The sequence below is a fragment of the Saccostrea echinata genome, unplaced genomic scaffold, assembly GCF_033153115.1.
Source record: "Saccostrea echinata isolate AGI-Se365-2 ecotype Australia unplaced genomic scaffold, CSIRO_AGI_Sech_v1 ptg000022l, whole genome shotgun sequence".
NCBI lineage: Eukaryota > Metazoa > Mollusca > Bivalvia > Ostreida > Ostreidae > Saccostrea > Saccostrea echinata.
In genome coordinates, this window is record NW_026889771.1 from 3,818,826 (window position 1) to 3,843,779 (window position 24,954).

At 33.8% G+C, this 24,954-nt stretch overlaps 1 protein-coding gene across 2 annotated transcripts in view; it reads right to left on the minus strand.

Moving 5' to 3' along the window:
* Positions 1-1,629: 1,629 nt before the first annotated feature.
* Positions 1,630-24,954, minus strand: part of LOC133190245 (receptor-type tyrosine-protein phosphatase epsilon-like) — a 91,683-nt gene continuing 68,358 nt past the window's right edge. The window contains exons 6-21 of one of the 2 annotated variants that reach the window (XM_061325754.1): positions 19,076-19,166; positions 18,551-18,630; positions 18,049-18,085; positions 15,972-16,069; positions 15,708-15,839; positions 15,466-15,614; positions 11,778-11,913; positions 11,520-11,669; positions 10,915-11,014; positions 10,069-10,148; positions 7,865-7,996; positions 7,221-7,343; positions 6,552-6,605; positions 5,328-5,515; positions 4,547-4,682; positions 1,630-2,609 (exon numbers count right to left, since the gene is read on the minus strand). In XM_061325754.1, the coding sequence (XP_061181738.1) occupies positions 1,974-2,609; positions 4,547-4,682; positions 5,328-5,515; positions 6,552-6,605; positions 7,221-7,343; positions 7,865-7,996; positions 10,069-10,148; positions 10,915-11,014; positions 11,520-11,669; positions 11,778-11,913; positions 15,466-15,614; positions 15,708-15,839; positions 15,972-16,069; positions 18,049-18,085; positions 18,551-18,630; positions 19,076-19,166 (2,322 nt within the window). In that variant the 3' untranslated portion in view covers positions 1,630-1,973. The remainder of the gene's footprint in view (positions 2,610-4,546; positions 4,683-5,327; positions 5,516-6,551; positions 6,606-7,220; positions 7,344-7,864; positions 7,997-10,068; positions 10,149-10,914; positions 11,015-11,519; positions 11,670-11,777; positions 11,914-15,465; positions 15,615-15,707; positions 15,840-15,971; positions 16,070-18,048; positions 18,086-18,550; positions 18,631-19,075; positions 19,167-24,954) is intronic. The other variant, XM_061325755.1, reaches the window with a different exon arrangement.

Here is a 24,954-nt window from a genome sequence, read left to right on the forward strand (position 1 = left end):
AACACAATATTCTTTTTTTTTTTTTCAAGTAACAAAAAATTTCTGTATCAAAATTACCAAAATTTTTCCTATTAATTTTTAATTGAGATCATTTTGATCTCAATCATGCAGGATTGGTACAAATTTGAAAATAAGCAATTTTTCTAAAATTTCACAATTCCATTTCAATTTCTTTTAAAAATATATCTTTTCTATAAGTTTAATTTCTTCCTGGGGATTATATCAATAGATTTAACAGTGAATTTGAAGCTCAAATGTGTCTTACAGTTTTCCATTTTCTCAGAAGAAATACAAAAAAAAAAGATCATATGAAATAATGAAGAGCATAATATATTAGTCTTTCATGTCAAAAGAGATACTTTAAACATACATTAAAATAATTATGGTGTGGCATGCCATCTTAAATGATATAAAATAAGAAATTTAAGTTGCAAATTCACAGATGAGATTTAAAAACAAGAGGCCCATGGGCCACAATGCTAACCAGTTACACTGAACCTACTAGTCTTCATCACAAGATTAAAAAATATCCATCTTTATTCACATGAAAAATTCTTACCCCATATTGTGGCCCCGCCCTAGCCTCAAAGTGTCATGACATAAGCTCACACAAATTAACACATCCTGGTGATGCTTCAATATCATTATGATTAACATGGCCTTTCTGTTCTGCAGAAGTAAACATGCACTAGATGAAAACTGCTCCCTGATTTTAGCCTACTTATTCCAGGATCTATTATTTCAAGAAAAATAATTGAAATCACACAACTTTGGAATATTTCCACATGAATGCAATTTGTTGTGGCCCTACTATTTTTTTTAAAAATGTTTTAAAAATGAAATCCTCAATTTCCTTTTAAAATATCAATTCCCTATTGTGGCCCCGCCTTACCCCCAAGGGGCCATGATTTGCACAATCTTGAATCTGCAATAAATGTGAATGTCTGCATTTAATAACACTAATAATGGCCCTACTATTCTTGAAATGATGTTCCCTTTAATCCCTTACTGTGGCCCCACTCTACCTGTTTTGAACAATCTATAACCTACTCTATCTAAAGATGCTTCAATAGTTATATGACTAATCATGGCCCTGCTGTTCCTGAGAAGATTTTCATCAAACTTGAATCTATACTAAGTATTATGTCAGGAAGCTGTCACATCTAGTCCAATGTTCTTGAGAAAAAGATTGTTTAAGATATCTTCTCTATTTTTTTCTTGATTACATCGCCTTCAAAGGTATGGCCCTTCAACTGAACAAACTTGAATCCCTTTCACCCAAGGATGCTTTATGACAAGTTTGGTTGAAATTGGCTCAGTGGTTTTGAGAAGTCAAAATCTTTGGAAGTTACAAATAGACTGACAAAAATTTGATCAGAAAAGCTCAAGAGCTTTCAGCTCAAGTGAGCTGCAACATCTTATTTTGAAACTTTTGGCCCAAGAAGCTAAAAAAAAAATCTTTTTTGCCAAGCATCCAAGATAAAATTGAGAAACAATGCAAACTGATTGTTTGTAAACAGATAAAATTGAGAAACAATGCAAACTGATTGTTTGTAAACATGGTAAAATAAATGTATTACCATCTTTAAAGTACATTCTAATTCAAACAATTATGATAAAAAAATGCATAAGTGATAAAATGTAAGATATCTGTAACATAAAATATTGTACAGTTAAACTTTAATCTATACCTAAAACTAACCCACTACAAAATATACATCAATGCTTAGCATTAATACAATATAATCTAAAATCTTTCACTTCTGCTTATTGCTCCCCACAACCACAAAAATACAGTTAAAATTTAGAACATAATATATATTTTATGGTAGACTTGTCTAACAGCTAATCTGAACAATTCAGGCACTGACTGTTGTCAAGGAATAAAAAAAAATGCTATTAAAACTTTTAACAACATGAGCTGAATTACAAAGGTGCAAAGATTGTCACAATTTTCAAGATTTGTATCGGCTTCAGTTTTGCATGGATTTGAGTTCAACCATGTCCTCTGCATTCTGTCGTTTCAAAGTGGGTCTACGTGTTCGTGAGTTGCCAATATCCTTTCTTTGAACACCTTTACTTCCAGTGTAGCCCTCCGCCCGACATGTAGAACTACTCTCTATAGATGCACTAGAATAATACACACTGGAACCATTAGAATTTGAGCGCTCTAACAAATTATTGTTTTCCTCCGACTGTCTTTCTGACATTCGTCTAGTCCTGTTGGAGACGACAGTCTGTTCTGAGGACGAGGGTGTGTTTTCCAGACTTCTATGACTACTAATGTTGGGCTGAGAACTACTTGGAGTTTTGTCTACTGCAGGAATTTGGAGTTGGGACACAGGAGAGACACTAGTTGTCACCCTTCCTCGTGCTGCCAGGTTTGAGCCATCTCTGTATACAGAGACATCGAAAGCTGTCACATAACTCCAGTCTGATGTGGCAGCTAGACTGGAAGTTTCCTCGGGTAAAATGTGGTTGGTGAAATCATACCCACGATTCACCTGACCCGCCTTAGTGGCTGGGCCAGTAATCACTATCTTAGGTTTGTCTTCTTGCATAATCTCAATCACAAAAACAATGAAAGAGTAACAATATATATACTCCACCTGAAAGAAAAAGAATTCTTAAGAGTAACAATAGATATACTCCACCTGAAAGAAAAAGAATTCTTAAGAGTAACTTTATATATACTCCACCTGAAAGAAAAAGAATTCTTAAGAGTAACTATATATATACTCCACCTGAAAGAAAAAGAATTCTTAAGAGTAACTATATATATACTCCACCTGAAAAGTAACAATATATATATTCCACCTGAAAGAAAAAGAATTCTTAAGAGTAACTATAGATATACTCCACCTGAAAGAAAAAGAATTCTTAAGAGTAACTATAGATATACTCCACCTGAAAGAAAAAGAATTCTTAAGAGTAACAATAGATATACTCCACCTGAAAGAAAAAGAATTCTTAAGAGTAACTATTTATATACTCCACCTGAAAGAAAAAGAATTCTTAAGAGTAACAATAGATATACTCCACCTGAAAGAAAAAGAATTCTTAAGAGTAACTATTTATATACTCCACCTGAAAGAAAAAGAATTCTTAAGAGTAACAATAGATATACTCCACCTGAAAGAAAAAGAATTCTTAAGAGTAACAATATATATACTTCACCTACAAGAAAAAAAATTTTTTTAACAATAATAAAATGAATATAGTTGAACTTTGGTATCTCGAACACTGATATCTCAAATACCATGGATATGTCGAAGTGATTTGAAAGTCCCAACTACCTATTTTTTAAAAGTATTTTACCCTCGATATCTTGAATCTTCAGATATCTCAAAGTTTTTTCTCAGTCACATCGAGTTCGAGATAACGAGGTTTGACTGTATTAGAAAAAGCTCATCTTCATCAAAAGTTACCAGGTAGAGTGCATTATTATTAGTAGTATTAAATGCAAGATTTAAGGCAGAGTTTAAATCCATTTCATAAAAAACAAGATGTGTTTGTGAAACACTGATGCGCCCGTATGGCAGCTTATGGCAAAGGTTAAAATTTCTCAAATGCAAGTCAAAATCCAGGCCAAAAGATAAAAAATGTTAAATTTGAAAGCCCTAGCTGCAACTGTTCAAAAGTTATGGTGAAGGTTAAAGTTTTTTAAAAGTAAGTAAAACATCAAGGTCAAGGTCAAAGTTGTTGGTATCCAAAGGAAGGTCTTGTCACAAGGATTACATATGTAAAGTATGAAAGCCCTAGCTGCAACCATTCAAAAGTTATGGCCAAGGTTAAAGTTTTTCAAAAGTAGGTCAAACTCCTATGTCAAGGTCAAAGGGTCAAAGTGGTTGGTATCCAAAGGAAGGTCTTGTCACAAGGATTACATATGTGAAGTATAAAAGCCCTAGCATCAACCATTCAAAAGTTATGGCCAAGGTTAAAGTTTTTCAAAAGTAGGTCAAACTCTTAGGTCAAGGTCAAAGGGTCAAAGAGGTTGATATCCAGAGGAAGGTCTTGTCACAAGGAATACACATGTGAAGTTTGAAACCCCAAGCACCAACTGTTCAAAAGTTATGGCCAAGGTTAAAGTTTTTCAAAAGTAGGTCAATATCCTAGGTCAAGGTCAAAAGGTCAAAGTTGTTGGTATCCAAAGGAAGGCCTTTTCACAAAGAATACACATGTGAAGTTTGAAACCCCAAGCACCAACTGTTCAGAAGTTATGGCCAAGGTTAAAGTCTCATAAAATTTTGCAAAAGTGGGTCAAACTCCAAGGTCAAGGTCAAAAGGTCAAATATGATGGTACCCAAAGAAAGGTCTTGTCACAAGGAATGCACATGTGAAATATGAAAGTCATAGCTCCAACCAATCAAAAGTTATGGGCAAGGTTAAAGTTGACAACAGACAGACAAACAGATAAACAGACAAACAGATAAACAGACAAACAGAAAAACAGACAGACAGGACAAAAACAATATACCCCTGGGATCTTTCGATCCGGGGGCATAAAAATCAGGGGAACATTTAAAGATTACATTTAACTACTTACAACATTTGGCACAAGTGCAGGTCTGTTTTTTTTAACGATTCGGACAGCATTGAAAATGTCTACTTCTCCCTCCGCTTTTAGTTGATCACAGCAATAATTACACGCACAATACACTCCAACTCTAGTCAGGCCATCCCTGAAATATAATAGATTTTTTTTTTAGCCTTTTGTAAATTCCTGCACTTTCAGTCTTCAACCAGACTGTAGCTCTACTGGTAAGTATTTATAGCAAAGATAGAGTATAACATATGGACTTGAATCCAATATAAGCTATAGCAACACCTTTTAATAAAATTACGAACCTTGGTTCAGTCTACTTGTATACCAAGTATTTTTAGTAACCAATTATGGCAAAATCATTTGTCTAAATCAAAATCTGAGCACAGAACTCTGTACCTCGACCTGTATAACTTGCATACCAATTAAGTTTTATTGAAATTTGAACAAAAAATTAGAAGGTTTTGTAAGAATTTCAAAGACACTTCTGTTTCCTAGTAACTATGACAATACTGTTTGTCGAAATCAAAAGCTTATGCAGAGAAATATGTATCTTCATGTAGTGTTCTTATATACCAAGTAAGTTATACTGAATTGAAACTAAATTAAGCGGAGAAGCATTTTGAAAGAATTTCACAGAAATTACTATTTTTTTCTAAGAATGGAAACACAATGGTCAAAAATCAAAATCTGATACATAAAGTCATGCATCTCTGTAGTTTACATTTTTTCCGAGTTTGATTGAAATCAGACAATTATTTATATTATTTTGGACAATTCTTACTTGGACATAACTAGGACCGGATTGAGAGGGTTTGTCTTCTGCTGCCATTCTTCCACAAATCCCATCAGATAGATGAGGGACTTTGAGGAAAAGGGGGTTTTCTCCTTACTAGGCCAGCTGTTTAGCTGGAATATTTTAACAATCGTTGTGTCCTGGCCAGAATCTCCAAGAGGTATACATGTTATGTTCTGAAAATAATATATATACATTTACTCCTATGAAAATTAGGCACAATGTCCTTGTATCACATTAAGAACAAATAAATGATTTGCAAGATAGAACTTCAACATACGTAACAAAAATTACTTTCAGATACCTTCAAGATAAAAGGGGAAAAAGAAAAAAAAATTAAATCCGGAGAAATTTCATTTCAGCTGTCACTAAACAATTATGCTTTTATGAAAATACCCTTTATACCGGTACCATACAAAGAAATAAAAAAAAAAAAGAAATAAGAAATTGTACATGAATTTAAAGAAGAAAGGAAGAAACTTTAAATAGACTCAATAAAAAATGGTATTTTATAAACATACATAAGACAAGTAATACATTTACAGTACCCATCAAACACAATCTAACACCAGAGGGGACCCAAAGAGTGAATTAACCCCAAGTTTGCTTTGCATTCGCTCAGGGTACACTATTCAAAAATTTGTGTGCTTGGTGTCAGTCTTAGCAGACTGGAAGCGAATATGGAAAGCAAACCTGGGGTTTCAGTTTTGGGTCACTTTCTGTTAGGCTGTGTCTGGTCGGTACTGAACAAAGAACCAACAAAATCTTAGATACATAAAAAATTAAAGCATTTATATTTAAAGCAACTACAAAAGTTTTTGGTTTTGTAAATTGATAAACTATTTCATCAAATCTTTTCAATGGTATTGTCAATAATATAAAAAAGGGGGGAAAGGCTAAATCTATACACACCAGTGGATTATTACTTTATGATAAAATCAAACTTCTTTGAAAATATTTCACAAATCCTAACACAATCAAGCCTTTTCAATCATACAGTGAAAAAAAAATTCTGTGCCATGAAAATTATGATAAAGCAGATTAATGTAAATTCATGATACATGTATAAAAATAATGAGAAAAGTGAGGGGGGAATGAATGCCACTCTTTACATGCTGATTCCCCACTTCATGCAAATATGGCCAAAAAAAGGTGAAAAATAGTGGAGAAAAAAAGGTTTGTAATAAAAAGTGAGTAAAACAGAAGGGTTACCAGTGCATCTGACCCTAGATGCTTAAGAACTGAGTCATACTGTAGTCTAGGGAGCTGGAATATTAGGAAAATATATATACATACTGTCCTCCATAACCATTAGTTCAAAACAAAATGTTATATATGTTATACATGTAATGTATAATTTAACAGTGAGTTGTATGGAACTCAGTGAGTTTGTTATTGAGCTACATTACCTGCAGTAGTGTGTTAAATGTCTACATTATAACACATGCATGTCAATTAAACATCAAGTTTGTTCTTGATAAAGTTAAGTTGTCATACTTAAGTTTTCCATATTTATATCTTTCATTATCAATCTAATAGACAAGTTAGCCTGTCATTGACACAACTTCCCTAAATTTCTCAGAAGTAGAAGGGTATATGTTTGAAATTGTTGTTACAAAGAAAAAAAGAAGAAAATGAAAACCTATCATAAACTTCCTTTAAAACTATATGGTTGTACCATATCTAGCTAAATATAATTTGGATTTAAACCTATAGTGCAATATATTAACAAAATTAAAGCATAACAGGCTTCCAAATGAACACAGCCAGGAATAGAAGCAATGTTAGCTCAAAGCTGGAGACATCTGAAGTTACTTCTGTTAGCAACAGGCCAATAATGGATGATATTTCTTGATCAAACAGACAGACAGACATACGTACTTTTCGGATAGCGAATGCCCTGATGGTCACATGAGACACTTTGTGGCTTCCTAAATACTTCACTCCGATTGGTCCAAATTTCTGCTCCTCATCCAGCTCTGTTGGCCAAAAGCAAGGATAATTCTGCAGAGAAAAGGAAAAACACATTAAAATAATAACAGATACATGCAATTTGAAATATCAGTGTCAAACCCCATCCCCTATCACCAAGACACAAGCTACACTAGTCATAAGAACTGACACTGAAGTTCAGAAGTATCTTATCATGACCAAGTCTATATACATGTATGTATAATCCTGGATTTATTCTTATAAAAATCAAGCAATATTAAAAATAATTTTTCATATTCAATGCTACTGCCCTTCAAGAAACACACCAAAACTGTAGGAAAAAGCATTTTTAAAGGATTTTGCAGATCATTGTATTTTTAGTAATCATGGCAACAGTGTGTCCTGATGTAGACTTCTTGTTCACCAAATTTATTGAAATTATAAAAAAAAAAAAAAAAACACACACACACACTCATGAACATATTTTTTTTAATAAAGAAAAAAGAAATTTTAAGAAGCAATTAGACAGACATTGGACACCTTACCACTTTTCGACCTGAAAAAAGGACAAGATTTGATAATTAAATACCCACCCTAGAGAATTTGGAGTCATTGAGCAAGACAAAAGAGGTGATTTTGTAATCAAACACCAGTCTCCAAACATCAGGTATGGTATGCTGCAGGGGCCATTGTGTGACCAGGAAGTTGTTCTGTTGATAATAACCCTGAAATAGAAATACAATCAAGATTTCATAAATTATGTACCAATATTGACTAGACAAGAATACTAAGAATCAAAGAATATTGGCTCACTGCATATCTAATTTAAAACCTTGGCATATACTTCTAAAAATGTAATTATTTACACTGTCACGAAATTTTGTGAAATTTGAATTGTATAGATGACACTATCACAATTATTGGATTTTTTTTTTGTTTCTGTAAAATACAGAAATCCATTCAAGGTTTAAAATAATAATTTGTACTTTAAAATTCTCTTTTAATAAAGAATAATTTCCTATCATCAATCAAGCCCCCAAGCTTTCATCTAAATAAATATCTTATGAAGCATCAATAGTCCCTGGCATTGGTTGATGCTGACAATCAGCTGAGTGACCTAGAATCATCAGTCACAACTCGAACCCCAGACCCGATTTTTTTTTTTACCTAGTTTCCGGATACCTGGTCATGAAAGCTATAGTCAGTTAATGTAATTGATAAAAGGCCTTGTCTGTGTATTAAAGCAGCCAGCAGACCTTTTGTTGTGCTCCAAACTAAAAATATTTTATTAACCTAACTTCAATGAAGTAGATTTATCATTGCATCAAAGTACCAGCACTAAGGAACTTGTTAGGTAGAAAAGTGTGAATTTTCAAGATGTTCCTCATTAGTTTCGGAGTTCAGGTAGATCATTTTAAAATGTTATTTTTCTTTCTAAAGTAAATCATAAGGAGAAATATGATTTTTCTGATTTGCTTTATTTGTTTTCATTCTATCAATCTGCTTATTTCAGCAGTCTCTGATTGTGGACCAAGAATTCAACTCCTAAACCAGGTTACTGAAATATCTCTAAAGATCCATGATTTGTAGCAACTTTTCAGAATGAGAAACTTAATGAATAAAAATAAGCATTTTTACTGCTTTCTCGTGTGCTGCAACTAAACCCTGGCCCCAGGATCATGAAACAGCTTAAGCTAAGTCAAAATCTTCATGTTGTTCTAAAATGTTATAGAAGTGAAGCACACCAAAATTAAAATATTTTTCAATATTGCTTTATGAAAGTGTTGCTATCTGCAAATTTAGAGATAAAGTTGACAATTATGAAACATTTTACAGGCAATTTAAAAATTTGACTTAAGTCTAAGTTTGTTTCATGATCCTGGGGCCAGGGATTATTTAAAATAGTTCTAAAAAAATCTACATCTTATATCCCCTCCACCCCCCAAAAAATTCACACTGCAAATTCCTATGGCTTTTAACAATTAAAATTGAATATAAACAGGCAAATGTTGTTAGCTTCCCTTTACCTCCCATAATCATATTCATCATTTATGTCAATTAATCTTCCAATTTCACTGCATTAAAAAGTCAAACAAGACATTGGACTCAACTGACCTTGAACATTTCAATGACCACAGTTTACATTCCTAATACATCTCCAAGATCATAAGCAATGTGTTTGCCAATTATGACCTCCTGATATTCCTCTAATGTACAGTTATGTCTTTTAGAATTTTACACTTCCTAAACCTTTAATATTTTACCTGTCTGTATCATTTGACCTTGATCTTACTGTACGTAAAGGAAAATGGCCAAGGCTCGACTTTTGGGTAACAGTGATATGTATCTGCATTAAATCTCCACTGTTTCAAGCTTATAACCAGAACAAAGATTTTACATTTCTGTACTAATCATGGCAGCTAGTGTCCATTTGACCTTGTTACAGGGCCATATCCTGCACCTTCTGTCAGAAGCAACCTTTGTAGAAGCATAGGCTTTAAAAGTTTCATGATTTCAAAATAATTAATGTCCAAGACAAGAATTTTACACTTCTGGCATGACAGTTATATATAGGTAACCTTTAGAAGACACAACTAATTAAATTCTGACAAATACCATATGCACGGGTATAAATATAAGTAACATTCTACTAAGTTTTGTTAAAAAAAGAATAGTAAATGGGATATTAATCGTCTTATAAAATGAATCTGGACAGAATTTTATAATTTTATATACTTCTGTATGTATATATGTCAATCCCACTTCAAATTCCTATTGTATAAATATAGCTACTTACATCAACATAAACAGCATTAATAAAGTCTGTAGCATGTTCACTGGACTCCGCAGTTAACAAGTAGGGGCGAGCTCGTTCAGCTAATTAAAAACAAACATCCATTATTAAACTCTCTAATAATTTAAAAATTTATGACTTTAATAGCATGGATACAAGCCATTCAGTCTCATTTAACAGACACTAAAATATAATCTCTCTCTGACAATAAATCAATTATCAAAGTTCACAATATTCTGGGAGACTACTTCTAAGTGGCAGCCATTGTAGTCCGGTAATCTGTTTTGATTGCAAAGAGAAATTTTAAAAGCTGCAGCTGACAGCATTTTATGATCAATGATTCAAATTGTACCAGAGGCTCCTAAAAGCTCATCAAATATTAAACAATAAATGTAAGTTTTCTATTTCAAGTACTGGGTATGGATTAGAGGAGGAACTAAGAACACAATCAATACACTAATTGAAGCAAACATTCCAAGTTCAAAACTTTTAGATTTAACAACACATTTTAAAAATATGGCCAAATTTTTGCAATATAAATTTTACATAATAAAAGTTTAACATTTCTACTTTGTAATAATTCCTACAATATGTATCATATGGTACAGAACATCAGTATATAAGCATGCATGGAAACAACAATGGCGGACTGGGACCATCATAGCTATACCCTGATTCTATTGCCTAAGGACAACAAAGCAAGACATACAATTCCCTCAAAACTAAACAGAATTTTTTGCCATCTTCCTTCTCACTTCTTTACCCCCTCCCTTTTTCCTCCACTAATAAAATCTAATTCGACAGCCCCTGGGGGCCGTAGCTTCACACCACCATAAATTTGATACTCACGTGGAAGGAGCATGATATCACGGCTTTTGGAGCGATTCTCTGATCTGTGGCCACCAGCACAGTCTCCAATACTTAATTTGGTCACTTGAGATTTCAGGGTCTGGAAAAACATGCAAGCAATCGGTAGAATTCTTAATCAAGACAAGATACATCACTCTATCATTACATCTCTCTCAGCCTTTATTTTTTTTTGCTTTATTAATCACGATCATAAAAAGAGAAACTCATTATTTTTCTGCCGTCCCCTGAGATATACTCTGTTTTCTTTTCACATATAAAAATCGATGGTTAAAACTCTGTTGTCTAAATATGATGCTGTAGCTTTGCAATAAATAGTGACATCTGATCTTGTTTGACTGAAGCATTATATAATTTACATCACCATTTTTATTTTTGGAAAATATCAACCCACACTATACAATGTTAATTTGGATATTTGTAACTCTAATTGATTTTTGGTAGGCTGATCATTAACAGATGTTCTATCAATACTCCCAAATGTAAATAAAATAAATTTACACATCTAGACAATATCAATTTTGTCAGTCAAGATGATACATTTCAGGATAAAAAGGATACAAATTATGTCATATTTATAAATGTACCTGAAACTCCTTCTCAAATCCCAGCATCCTGGTTCTTGGGTCTTTTACAGATAACCGTGAGGCTACAGCAGGGAACTGCACTGCGGGCACTACTGTTATCCCACACTGGAGATACATAGCTATACACTCGTATATCAGGCGATACTGAAACTTTTACAAAAAACAACAAAATTACCACAAAGTGTTAAATCAGGCCAGAAACAGCTTATTCTTTCTCAGTCTTTGTTTTATTTAGTTGACTGTATGATGCTTCCTTACCAGTGTTCGAACCATATTTTTCCTGAACTTGCGGAGATGAAGCACTGCACTGTATACATCCACATGACCCTCAGCCTCCAATTCCTTAAGGCAGTAATCCACAGCAATAAAAACAGCAGTCTTACCCCCGCCACACCTGAGAAAAAGTCACACAGGTAAATTCTAAATACTTGATAGATAGGAACACAGACTTAAAACATTGTGCTGCATCCTTTAAATATAAATAACATAGTATACTGAGCTTTTAATAATTTTGAAGTTAAGAGTGAATTTATCCAATTACAGAGGCAGTTTTAGAATTATTTCCAGTAGTGTGATTTATTTGCAATCTGTGTGTTAACTACAGAAAACTTTTTGTCATTGGTGACAAAAGTAATGTAAACTTTAATTTGTTGATTTGCCATTGTGACTCTGAGGAGCAGCCAATCAAATGACCAACACTTATAAATTACATACAACAATTTTTCGGCAAGTTTGCCCATGGGTGATGAGTAAAAGATGAGATCACCCATGGGTATCCGACGATGAAAAACTTGATCTTCAGCAGTTTATTTTGCCAATTACAAAATTTGAAGCAGCAAATTCCAACAATGAAACAGCCATAAATCGCCCCCTGTTGCTCCTGATAGATTGAAAACCCCGGTATAGTTTACAATAATCATTTTTATTGAGGTTTCAGACATTAAGGAATCATAATTTGTACATCTGTGTCTACATATAAATGCATGTAAAAATCTTAACCATGCAACTATCCACAAACTACTTAATTCAATACATGTATACAGTTAGTTGTGTGCATGTAATGTAATTTAAAAGTTCTGTGGTCATGTTGTTGAAATCTTGGTAGAATTTTTTTCTATTATGGAACTCTTACAAATGAATTTTCCCTCAATTAGGATTGATATGACAAATAACCAGTGACTTCTGGGACCAGGAATGTTTATATCTACCTCCTTTTATCTCTAGAAAGCATTGACACTAAAACAAAACTTATCAATAATTCAGTTCCCCAGTAAACTGGGTGCACAATCTATACATGAATCATTATAGATGGGAAATATAGAAAGCAACATTAGCAAATTAAAACACGTTAGACAACAGGGGAAACTTAGCTGAATAAATAAATAATGCCTTATCACAATGGCGGACTTTAATTTGTTAAGGATGAGGAAATATTACTAGTCACATGCCACCAGATCAAGGGATTGTCCACCTAACATGACACAAAAGAAGTATGGTTTTTGGTGACAAGCGTGTGTAAATCATGGTTATTGGTGATTAATGTCTGCAGCCGTAAGAACATAAGCCTTCATATTAAAACTATTCCTCATCCGCACCATTGAGCATTCAGATCACATCTTAACAGAGAATGAAAATTTCCGCCAATGTCGATTGGATAGGCATGTTCAAACTCACAAATCTTTATCAAGAGACTCAGAGTTACATAAAAAGACCATTATTGACAGCAAAGACAGGCTTATCTTGGTATTATTCTTTCTAGTTACAATGAAAACATTTTTTGTTGTAATAATTTTCATCTCATCCACAAGGAAGTAGAGAATCTTCTTAACTTAATTATAAAATGGAATAAGAAGCAAAATCATAGTTTTAGAGCATTGCTAAGGAAATGAAAAAGTGTTGCTTGTTATATATATATATATATATATATATATATATATATATATATATATATATATATATATATATATATATATATATATATATATATATATATATATTCATTATTTGTTAACCCTGAGTTAAAATAACTTATTGTTTCCTTACTAATTGTTAAAAAAAATAGATTTATTCAATCTTCATTTGCTGTAAACAAGTTTTACCGAGATACACAAGACAAGACCTATCTGGGAAATAGGAGAACGAAATTATCTATCAAATCAGCTTTAATCTAAACTCTGAGGAATAACGCACATAATATAAGAGGTTAAATTACTTACTTATATATATACTATATTAGATTGGAAGTATATGATTAAGAAAGATTAAATCCACTTTGGATTCTTGTTAATTAAGATAAATATCTGTCACATTTTGCTACCGAGCTAAACTTGGTTAAATATAAATCAGTGCATCATGAAAATCTGATTTAAGAAATTAATCTTCTTCCAATTTTGTTTTAGCAAACACATAATTTTCCAGTTATTCTGCTTCAAGTACATGCATAAGATCTAATTATCAACCAATCAGGTACAGAAATGACATTAAAAAATAAGAGCAGGTTTTTCTTGTAGAAAATTTGCCAAAATCAATACAATACTTGAGTACTTATGCAGACGCACTGTCCAATTAGTTCAAGCAAGCCTTTTTTTATTAAAAAAGTAAACTCTGAGATGAACAGATCAATTCATATATTTTGCAACAAAAATTTTAATTTGTTTTCTAATTTTCAATTTATCAGTGAACAAGTTACATTCAGAATAAAATACATATGCACAATAAAAGAAATAATGATTCTTAAATCTATGTGTGCATAAAGATTTGAATTAAACCAATCAATCTATATTAGATCTGACCTATTACTTCATTAGAATTCATCAAGAGAAATAGGGAGTTCACACCTACTGAGATCTTACCTGCTGTAAACCCAGAACCTGGCCAACCCTACTGAGATCTTACCTGCTGTGAACAGGAACTGGACCAACCCTACTGAGATCTTACCTGCAGTGAACAGGTACTGGACCAACCCTACTGAGATCTTACCTGCTGTAAACAGGTACTGGACCAACCCTACTGAGATCTTACCTGCTGTAAACAGGTACTGGACCAACCCTACTGAGATCTTACCTGCTGTAAACAGGTACTGGACCAACCCTACTGAGATCTTACCTGCTGTAAACAGGTACTGGACCAACCCTACTGAGATCTTACCTGCTGTAAACAGGTACTGGACCAACCCTACTGAGATCTTACCTGCAGTGAACAGGTACTGGACCAACCCTACTGAGATCTTACCTGCTGTAAACAGGTACTGGACCAACCCTACTGAGATCTTACCTGCAGTGAACAGGTACTGGACCAACCCTACTGAGATCTTACCTGCTGTAAACAGGTACTGGACCAACCCTACTGAGATCTTACCTGCTGTAAACAGGTACTGGACCAACCCTACTGAGATCTTACCTGCAGTGAACAGGTACTGGACCAACCCTACTGAGATCTTACCTGCTGTAAACAGGAACTGGACCAACCCTACTGAGATCTTACCTGCAGTGAACAGGAACTGGACCAACCCTGCTGAGATCTTACCTGCAGTCAACCAGAACTGGACCAACCCTGCTGAAATCCTACCTGCTTTGAACCCATAATTGGGCCAACCCTACTGATATCTTACCTGCAGTGAACCAGAACTAACCAACCCTACTGAGACCTTCCCTGCTGTGAACCAGAACTGGACCAACCCTACTGAGACCTTACCTGCTGTGAACCAGAACTGGACCAACCCTACTGAAATCTTACCTGCAGTGAACCAGAACTGGACCAACCCCACCGAGACCTTACCTGCTGTGAACCAGAACTGGACCAACCCCACTGAGACCTTACCTGCTGTGAACCAGAACTGGACCAACCCCACTGAGGTCTTACCTGCAGTCAACCAGAACTGGACCAACCCTGCTGAAATCTTACCTGCTGTGAACCCATAATTGGGCCAACCCTACTGAGATCTTACCTGCAGTGAACCAGAACTGGGCCAGTAGCTGTCAACATGAAGTCATGGACTCTACGCCTACAATCTAACACAAATCCAGCATCTGTCCCCTCATCATTAAATCCAATCATCTCAAAGTGCTTAACAACTCTCTGAGTAGATGCACCTTCCTGGTGTAGAATTAAGATATACTAAGGTAAAAATTTAATAATACTTAAAACATGTAAAGTTGTGAACAGATATGTAATATAGCACAAACCTACCCTTTGGATCCGGATGGTACGGATTGTAAGTTGTGAAATCTCCATAGTAGACTCAAGCCAGATGTGGATGTTTCCATGTTTGACATACTTGTGCATGCTGAAGACATCACCCCAATACTTGTCACATTGTTGCTGTTTTAATAACGAGTTAAAAACTAAACAAATCAGAAACGCTAATTTGCACTACCAGTTTGAAAGAAACTTTTATGATGCAAGAAATGAATCTAGTAAACTGAATACTCCAGTAAGACAATTCAGACTTACATTGGCATTTTCAAAGAGACCAGTTGCCATGACAATACAGTGAACCCCTTCCTGCCACACCATATTCCAGAAGGAAGGCACGGTCTTCTGTTTAGGTCCTGAAAGGTAAGACAGTAAAACTTGTTAAATTTGTTAAATTTCTTAAAATTTTAAAGAAAACAAGTGACTGCTCTCTCTTTTTGGTTTAATTCTCACATTTTCAAAGACACGAATGTAGTATGGAAAGGAGGAATAAATAAATATAACTGAAAATTCATACATAACTAAAATGTATGGCTGGACTAGGAATCAAACCCAAGACCCCTGTATTACTTAGTCAGGTACTGAGCTACACAGATCGATATCAATGGTCCATATAGCCAAAATTACTACATTCCTCCCCATTAAAACAGTCTTCACCCTTGAAGACACAACACAAGTTCACCTTGTCAGAACTTAGTAATTACATATAATGCCTGACCCATGCAGGTGAGCAATGGCACCATTTGTAGTATGGAAAGGAGGAATGAATAACATACATTGAAAATTCATGAAAACATAAAGAAAATATACAGCTGGATGGGGAATCAAACCTGGACCCCCATATTACAGTCAGGTACTCTAACCACTGAGCCAATATCCACATTCCATACATCACAAATTAGTACACAAACATAGGTAATCAAAGATTATGAAGCTCACCTCGACGAATGTTATCAGTAAAAGTAATGCAAATCTCACATCATATTTTCTTTATAGTTAGTGTGCATCCTGAAAACAATATTCATGCAAGTTCTGTGTAAGTAGGTCTTACAGTTTGTTGGGAATTGACCTGTTCCAAAAACTTTAACCTGGTCACTAATCAAGAAAATGTCTTTCATTTCCTACATCCGAAGCAAGTCTGGAATGCACCATCTAAGCAAGTTAAATCATAACAGGCCATATAATTATAGAGCTACTCCAAACACATTGTCATGGTTACTCATTTGGAAAATGTAGGTCAGATCCAGCATTCGAAGCAAGTCTGGTAGTGTCCATCCCTAGATGCATCATCCATGCAAGTTTGGTCCAGGTAGGGCTTATAGTTACTTGGGAATAGACTTGCTCCTAAAACTTTAACCGGGACACTGACGCTAACGCCATCGCCAGGGGTATAGCATAAGCTCATCTCGACTTCATCGAGGTGAGCTAAAAATGATTTTTTTTTTTTTTTTAAATTCCAACAGAAGTTCTCATTAACAACTAAACTCAGGGATAACTTAAGCTTTTGCTACTCTTTCTGAAACCTCTTTTTCTAGATATTACATGTAGGAAATCAGTTGGGGATCTAAGAAGTTGGGGTCCTTTGGCCGTGACAAGACAGAATGAAATACAATACATACCATTGAGTCTATTATTATGTTGAAAAAATAATGGCTGGGGACTAAAGGATTTGCATCTCCACCTTTGAATCAGAGTTTGGGAAGATTTAATCTGTTCAGAGAGAGATTTTTACAGAAAATTGGGGAAATTCCTGTAGGGGAAGAATACTTAATGTTGTTTGTAGTATTTCTCAGGATTGTTCCCTTAGAGTATTTCAATGAGTATAACATTAAATAATCATTTAAAATCAAGAGGAAGCAAATGTGCTGACCCCTCCTGATTCACTATTGCAATCTATATGGAAATTTTAATTAAAAACTTAAAATTCCTTTACAGTGTAAACATGCAAGTACAATCTTTCTTCACAAGAATACAATCTTCTAAGAGTCATCTCACAATCTAGCTTTTAAATTTACAGGTACTTTTGTACTTAATCAAAAGAAAATGAAATCAGTTTCCTAGTCTGGTTCGGAATAGGAAAACCTTTTTACGGAAACTATTAGCATTGTCTGCAGCAGGTACCCTGGGGCTTGTAATCTCTCCTGATAACGAACATGACAGAACAATTATCTAATCTTCAGTCTAAAATTCCTGCAGGCTTCCAGACAACTTTATCTAAAACAACAACTGCATAAACAGAAGGCAGCTGGAAGTTGACTGCTACCCAGTGAAGAATGGCTTCCTGGGCACCCAAATAGGATTGGCGGTTTGACAGATATAGATGTACGGCCCTTACCTTGCGTTGCTATGTACTCTTTATCCTGACAGTAACCCTGGGAAACAAAAGAAAAAAAGACATAAAACAGCTATTACAATAAGGATGGTTGTCACATTGATGGACTAGTGTTTACAATCAAATCTGATAAAAGTTTCCATGGGGATGTCTGAGGGTAGTGGCTGCAATTCCAAGTCTACAGTTTTTTTTTCATTATTGTGATATAACAATGATGAAATATGAAATAAAATCAGACATTTTTTGTCTCATACATATTTACATTCAAAAATAAAATAATTATATTACATGTACTACTACCAAACTGCTAAAATAAACCAGTTACTGCCCTGCTAAAAAACCCGGTATATACAGTAGTCTATAAAATGTGAGGTTACAAGATATATACATTAATGTAGCTGTTAAACTACCTAGCAATAACCTATATTAAAATGTGTGGGATACATACATTTATGTAGCTGTTATACTGTATGTACCTATATTAAAAAATGTGAGTTGTACATACATCAATGTAGCTGGCGTTTACGTAGTCGGAACAGCCTTCGTCCTCTGGTATATCATGGAGAATCACTCGGGAATGATCATCTAGGAATAAAGTTACTGGTACATGTACATTGTATACGTCATCAACATTATTATTTGTAGAAATGGCATACGATATTAATTACTGTAAAGGTCCTTTTTTTTCTATGGGGTCATGATTCTGCGGAATCACAATTTGTGTTCAATCTGCAGGTAGAAAATTACGCGGATTTTTTGGATTGCCAGTGTATGTCTTGATTGCACTTTAAGTATGCTGTGATAAATGTGACCAAATACAAATCGTAAATTAATCTCACATGGAAAAAAGTACATCTACAATATAAGTAATTCTTAAAAAAAATTGGAAGATTATTTCTTTAAAGTTTATGAGAGTGGGTGGTCTATGATCTAAAGTACTTTTTTTTTTGTGTGTAATAATTTTCAGTCTAATGTTAGCAAGATGTAACAATAATACCTTTCTACCTAGGCCATATGTCATCTCACTTACATGTAATTACGTCTTGGTTGATGTTTAACAAAATGTTTTCTGGAGTCATGGCAACTGTATTAGGGAATTCATCCTGGTTCCTCACTATGGCCTAAAATCCACAAAGGAAATGGACTTATTATAACTGTATAATGTTATAATATCCTGGTCTGTGCTTTAATACTCCATGTTTGGATCATTAAGTTATTATATCTTAATGCAAATCCTATGCTGAAGGTTTATCTGTGTCAAAATTGCCAGCCACAATTTATATATAATCATATGTCAATTAAAGTTACAGGAAATTTTCAAAAAATATCCTTTATTCTGGACAATTTTTTTTTCCTGGGAAAAGTCGAAATTCAGAAATTGTGTTTCATAAACGAAGTTTGGGAACATATTGTTTTTACTTTGTTTCTTATTTCCTCTCTATTACTTTCTTATCATAGACCCCCTCCCCCCCGAGGGGTGGGACAGGTATCTAATTCCTGCACTTCCTCTGTTACTTTCAAATATTATACGAGCTTCCATGGGTTGACTGGACAAAGTGAGCAAAAGAAATGATGACTATGTATGTAAATGATGAATTTATTGATCACTTACTAAATGATCTGAGAACATTTTGGTAAAAACATGAAGCTTTTAAAAATTTTTTGACCAGCAATGCATTTTTGAACCTTTGTATTCAATTATCCATCAAGAAATCAAATCTCTTGATCAAATATACATGTAGCTGCAGAACTGCATGTAGCCCTCTGCGAAATAAAAATTTGGACAAAGATACCAGAAAGCTATAGATCCACCCATTGAAATTACTTTCCATTCACATGCAGTGACACTTGTCACATGATATCAGCTGTTAATTAAACATATATGTTGTTATTCATTCACTTTTTTAACAGTTCTAAACAGTGATTGTGAAAAGCCAGTTATCAAAAAGCTGAGTGACATTCCAGGGTCAGAGACCTTTTAAAAGGTACTGAAGTAAAAAATTAAAAGAATATATATATATATATATATATATATATATATATATATATATATATATATATATATATATATATATATATATATATATATATATAAAATACCTGAATTGTCTAAAGTTGATTTTCCAGAGAACTTGTAACAGTTCTGCAGTTGTTGAATCTTTTTAAAAAATGCAGTTCTGAATTTACTATAAATCTTTGATGACTCATCCATAAATTTTCATTTGTGAATGGAATAACATTGGTAAAGTGAAATTTACAGCTTTAAGCATCACACTATTTTCAAATCTTAAAGTGATATTTAGAACTCTGATGGAAAAATAACTCTCTTTGAGATAAATAGGTCCAATTACTGCAATCTGAAGAAATGGAGAATGAAGAATTATCGCCTGGCTGTAGAAGCTTGGATCTTGAAATGTGTTTGCCGGTTTCCATGTGGGAAGATGGATAATAGTGGGCTGAAGGTTGAGGTGCTAATGCTGGCAATGGAGGTGACACTGAGATGTCATGAATTTCTAGAGTTGAGAGTGCTGAGAAGCGTGATGTATGTAACCCTTACAGATCAGACAGTCATATAGAACTCCCAGACCTTTAACACAACCAGAACAAACACTCAATCTTATAATTACCAATATTGAATTAAACTGCATCGATCATGATCCCCATTGGGTCCATAGGCTGAACGCCAAAGTGGTTTGCCTTGACTTAAATGTTCATAGTATTGCCATGTATGAACAGAATTTAAGATATTTTTAAAATGGTTGATCAATGAAAAAAATATGATTCTAAAGCAAGTAATAAGTTTGTTTATAAGTGTCTTGACTTGAAGCTGCTGTGACTCCTGGGCCACTCCATTAGGTCACAGGGATACCTGTACAGTTAAAACTTCTAAAAGCTTTTCTTATTCTTCTGTATTAGGACATTAATATCCCTCCTGTTTTAATGTCAAATTGCTTGGAATATAAAAGCTATATCAATCCAAACACATATTACTCTACATGTGTACAGATAAATTCTATGATTTCTATCCACTCCAGCATGGAAACCACAAGCTGAAAATCTCAAAAGCCAGTACAACTGTGTTATTTTGCTGATATGATAAATTGATAAATTTGAATGTATGAAAAAGGTGAGGTTAACAGTGATCAAAGATCCAGGAAACAATCTGAATCATGAACAGGACAAAAACACATGCAGACCTCTGGAAACACAAGATTTGAACACCTGCTGTGAACCATTTGTACTGTTCGGGTAAATAAAGAAGTCCATAGTCAAAACTGTACAAAAACAACGCACTAAGTATATGTTGGTAAACTTTTCCGGAGCACCATGAGATTTGGTGCCGAGCGAAGCGAGGGACCAAATCAAATGGCGAGGGAAAAGTTTAACAACATACTTAATACATGTTTCACATGAGAAATTAAACCTTTTGTGTCTCTATCTATTTCATTACAATTCTTTGTGTGTTTCTTGTTATTTAATCAAGATAATGATGATTTGATCCTGACTGTTGCCATTTTGTACAGGCCCAGATGTGATAATTATACCCCTCAGGGTAATATATACCTATCTGCAACAGGTCAGATGACAGTCTACAGTGAGTAGTTTTCAAACACAATAAAGTTCATTTCTATATATAGATTCAAAATCTCAGTATGAAGATATTCATGTCATTTTTATGGGATTTAAGTCAGGGGACTTGTGGACATTAGTAAAGATTTGTTTTTAGAGGTAAAATGGATAAATTGCTCTTGAAAAGCACAGATTTCCACAGAAAACGAAAACAGAAAAAAGGGAAAAAATCTGTATATGGTTGGATTGTCTCGGCTTACAACAATTACAGGGAAAGTTCACACACTACTTGAGCAATATAGGAATATCCCTGTATTTGAACTTTGCAAAAAATCAAATTTTGACTTCTTGCTGTGTCCTCTTAATCTGTTAATTAAAATCGAAGGCAAGATGGTGAGTAACCTTTTTTTTTGCACTTTTTGATGAGATATAATTCTAGTTGTAAGTTATAGTCGTGTAATTGCTAAATCCTAAATATTCAAATAATTACTAAACTTTTCTTAAATTTCTGTTTTAATTTAATTTTTTTTTAATTTAAATAATTTTTAATGTTTTAATTTTGGCTAAAGTTGATTAATTCAGAAAGAAAGACAAGGGAAGGGAAAAAAGATCTTTTTTCCTTGTTTATTAATTCTATAGATTTTATTAACTGTTTAGCACATCAGGTCCAACATTCATTGTTTAGTGACCTTGCCCTGTGTCCATGATTGTAACCTATCATTGATAATGAAAGATTTAATAATTATTCACACAATGGCATAGTCATCCAGCCATGAAGCTTGGGCTTGGAGTGTACCAAGTGATTTGGTGGCATCAAAAACCCTTTGTTGGAGGTGTGAAACTTGTACTAACAATTGGTGGGAAACACGTTAGTAAAAAAGAAACCCCAATGATAGGTTGCATTTGCAAACAAGGTCATTAAAAGGAAGATAGACTTTGTGAAATGCCGACTTTAAATGAGATAATTGTAAACCCTGTATCATCAACTTACTTGTCAGTAGCCTGTCTTGGTTTAAAAACTGATTGTGCTCAGAACATGCTCTTGATTATTGAATCAGTTTGTAGACATTAACACCATATGCAGATGATTGTGAAATATTACTACGTGTACATAAATAGGGTAAGTTGGCAGTCAATGGAAAAGCTAAAATCATTCCATTTGTCAAATATTTTAGTTGATATGGAAATGGGTGTTAAAAAGTCAGCTCTTCATTTGAGGAATGGTTGAATAAAGCATTGAAAAGTCATGTTTAGATGATATTGATTTTTGAAAAAGAAAATGTGATTTTAAATTTTCCAAGAATTCTTTGAAGTTTTGAGAATCCAGGTTTGATTTATACCACTTCTTGAATATGTAGCATAGTACACCTGAATTTGTTCTTCTTCAGTAGTTTATTTTTTTTTTTTGTGAGGAGTTTGGATAGGGGCTTGATTGAACATTTACTGGACCCTGCAGTACATCTTTGTTTGGATTTTTATAGTTTTGGAATCCTGTATTCTAGGACTATAGGTACAGAAAAACAAATTAATTTCCATTGACTGGAATGTTAAAAGTATTTAAAACCATGAAAACTGAAATGTGACTTTAAAAAATGTTATCCTTTGAAAAATGTGTACATACTACATATACCAAAGATAGTTTGACATGACATGAAGATTTTTGATGTATATATTGGTTGTACAGAAGCTATTTTTTTTTCTTTGCAAGGAAGATTTATAGGTCATTAGACAAAAATTATTTCAATTCAAATTTCCTCACATTTGGCATTTTGGTGGACTGGATCTGTACAATATTTGTAGAAGGAAAAAAATTAACACACTTTACAGTTGTGAAGGGGCCAACTATAAATAGAGAAACTCATCAAATTCACAAAAAATGCAAACAAGAGATGATGCAAGAGAGATGTCCCACTGAAGCAATAAAGTCTTATTAATAATGAAGTTACAACAATTCCTCTCAATGAAAGCTATGAAGTTTTGTGACAAATGATTTCAAGCATCCATTTTCTGCAATTTACAATCATTACTTCTCAATCAATGAAGAAACGAACTCCCGAGTGGCAAATTTGAAATAAAATGGAATACTAATGCACATAAAACAATTATTTTATTATAAGGAATATCATAAATGTTACAAGACTTCCTAAGCCCAGCTTCGTATGGTGTTATTAATGACCATTTCCTGACATTCCAATAATGTGAGCTTTTAGATTCTTTGAATATTTCCTCCCTAACTGTTCTACCAACGGGTCACCTAATTACATTGTATGCTGGAAATCAGTTTAGAAATAAAAGTGACGTGCAACCTACAGAACAGAAGTTTATTTTATTGTGTTTTTGTAGTAAAGGTGCAAGTGTAAATTATTCCAGAGGTATAGAACTGTTTAAACACAACCTAGAAGAAAACGGACCCCAGCCAAACCTGGATTTGCTTTCCATGTTTGTTTTGGGTGCCTAGAGTTGATACCGAGCAAATCTTAAACCAGCCTGAGGGAACCCAAAGTGCACCCCAGGCAAATCCAGATGAAAGCCAAAGAATCCTTTTCAGAAGTGCACCCAGAAAATTTATTTTCATTAATTACTGTATACAGGGAAAATTTCATCTCCGTTTTATTTTCGCCCCTTTCGCCCTACACACAAGTGGGTGAATTTAAGACGGGGCGAATTCAAAGAAGACAGTATAAATTCTTAAACAGAACTGTGACTGGGCGAATTAAAATGGGGCAAAACAGTGAGTATTTGCAAGTGTGAAAGGGCAAAAATAACCCTGTACACAGTATTTAAAAATCAATTTATAGAGATAGTTGATTGAGATATGGTGGCCACACACTTTTTTAGGGTCGGGGAAGGGATAAGAAACAACAAGATAGGACATATATATAATGTCAATGTCAAAGCTAGTTCAATACAAAGATATAAACATGATGTATATGCATTCCTTTTTGGGAAAATACTTTGCAAATATTGTAGTACTGTACAGTCATCCCTTTTCTGGATGTCTCTCAGATTAAAAAAAAATATGATTTGATAATAAAATAAAAATGATAAACACAGCTTAGAGAATAAAAATCATTGTATATTTTCATTTTTTTAGTAAATGTACCTGATTATCATCAATCCAATGTACACAGCTATTTTCCCATAAATCATTTTCCATAATTTTTTAAATCCATATCCAACTAATAAGAGATGAAATGATATCTACTTAAATAAAAAGTTGTATTTAATTTGTGGATCAGTTAGCACAGAAAATATCATTATAGTCTAGAATGCAGAACTTTAATGTCACTATAAGGACAGAAAAATAAATAATTTACACATACTATACACACTGTCATT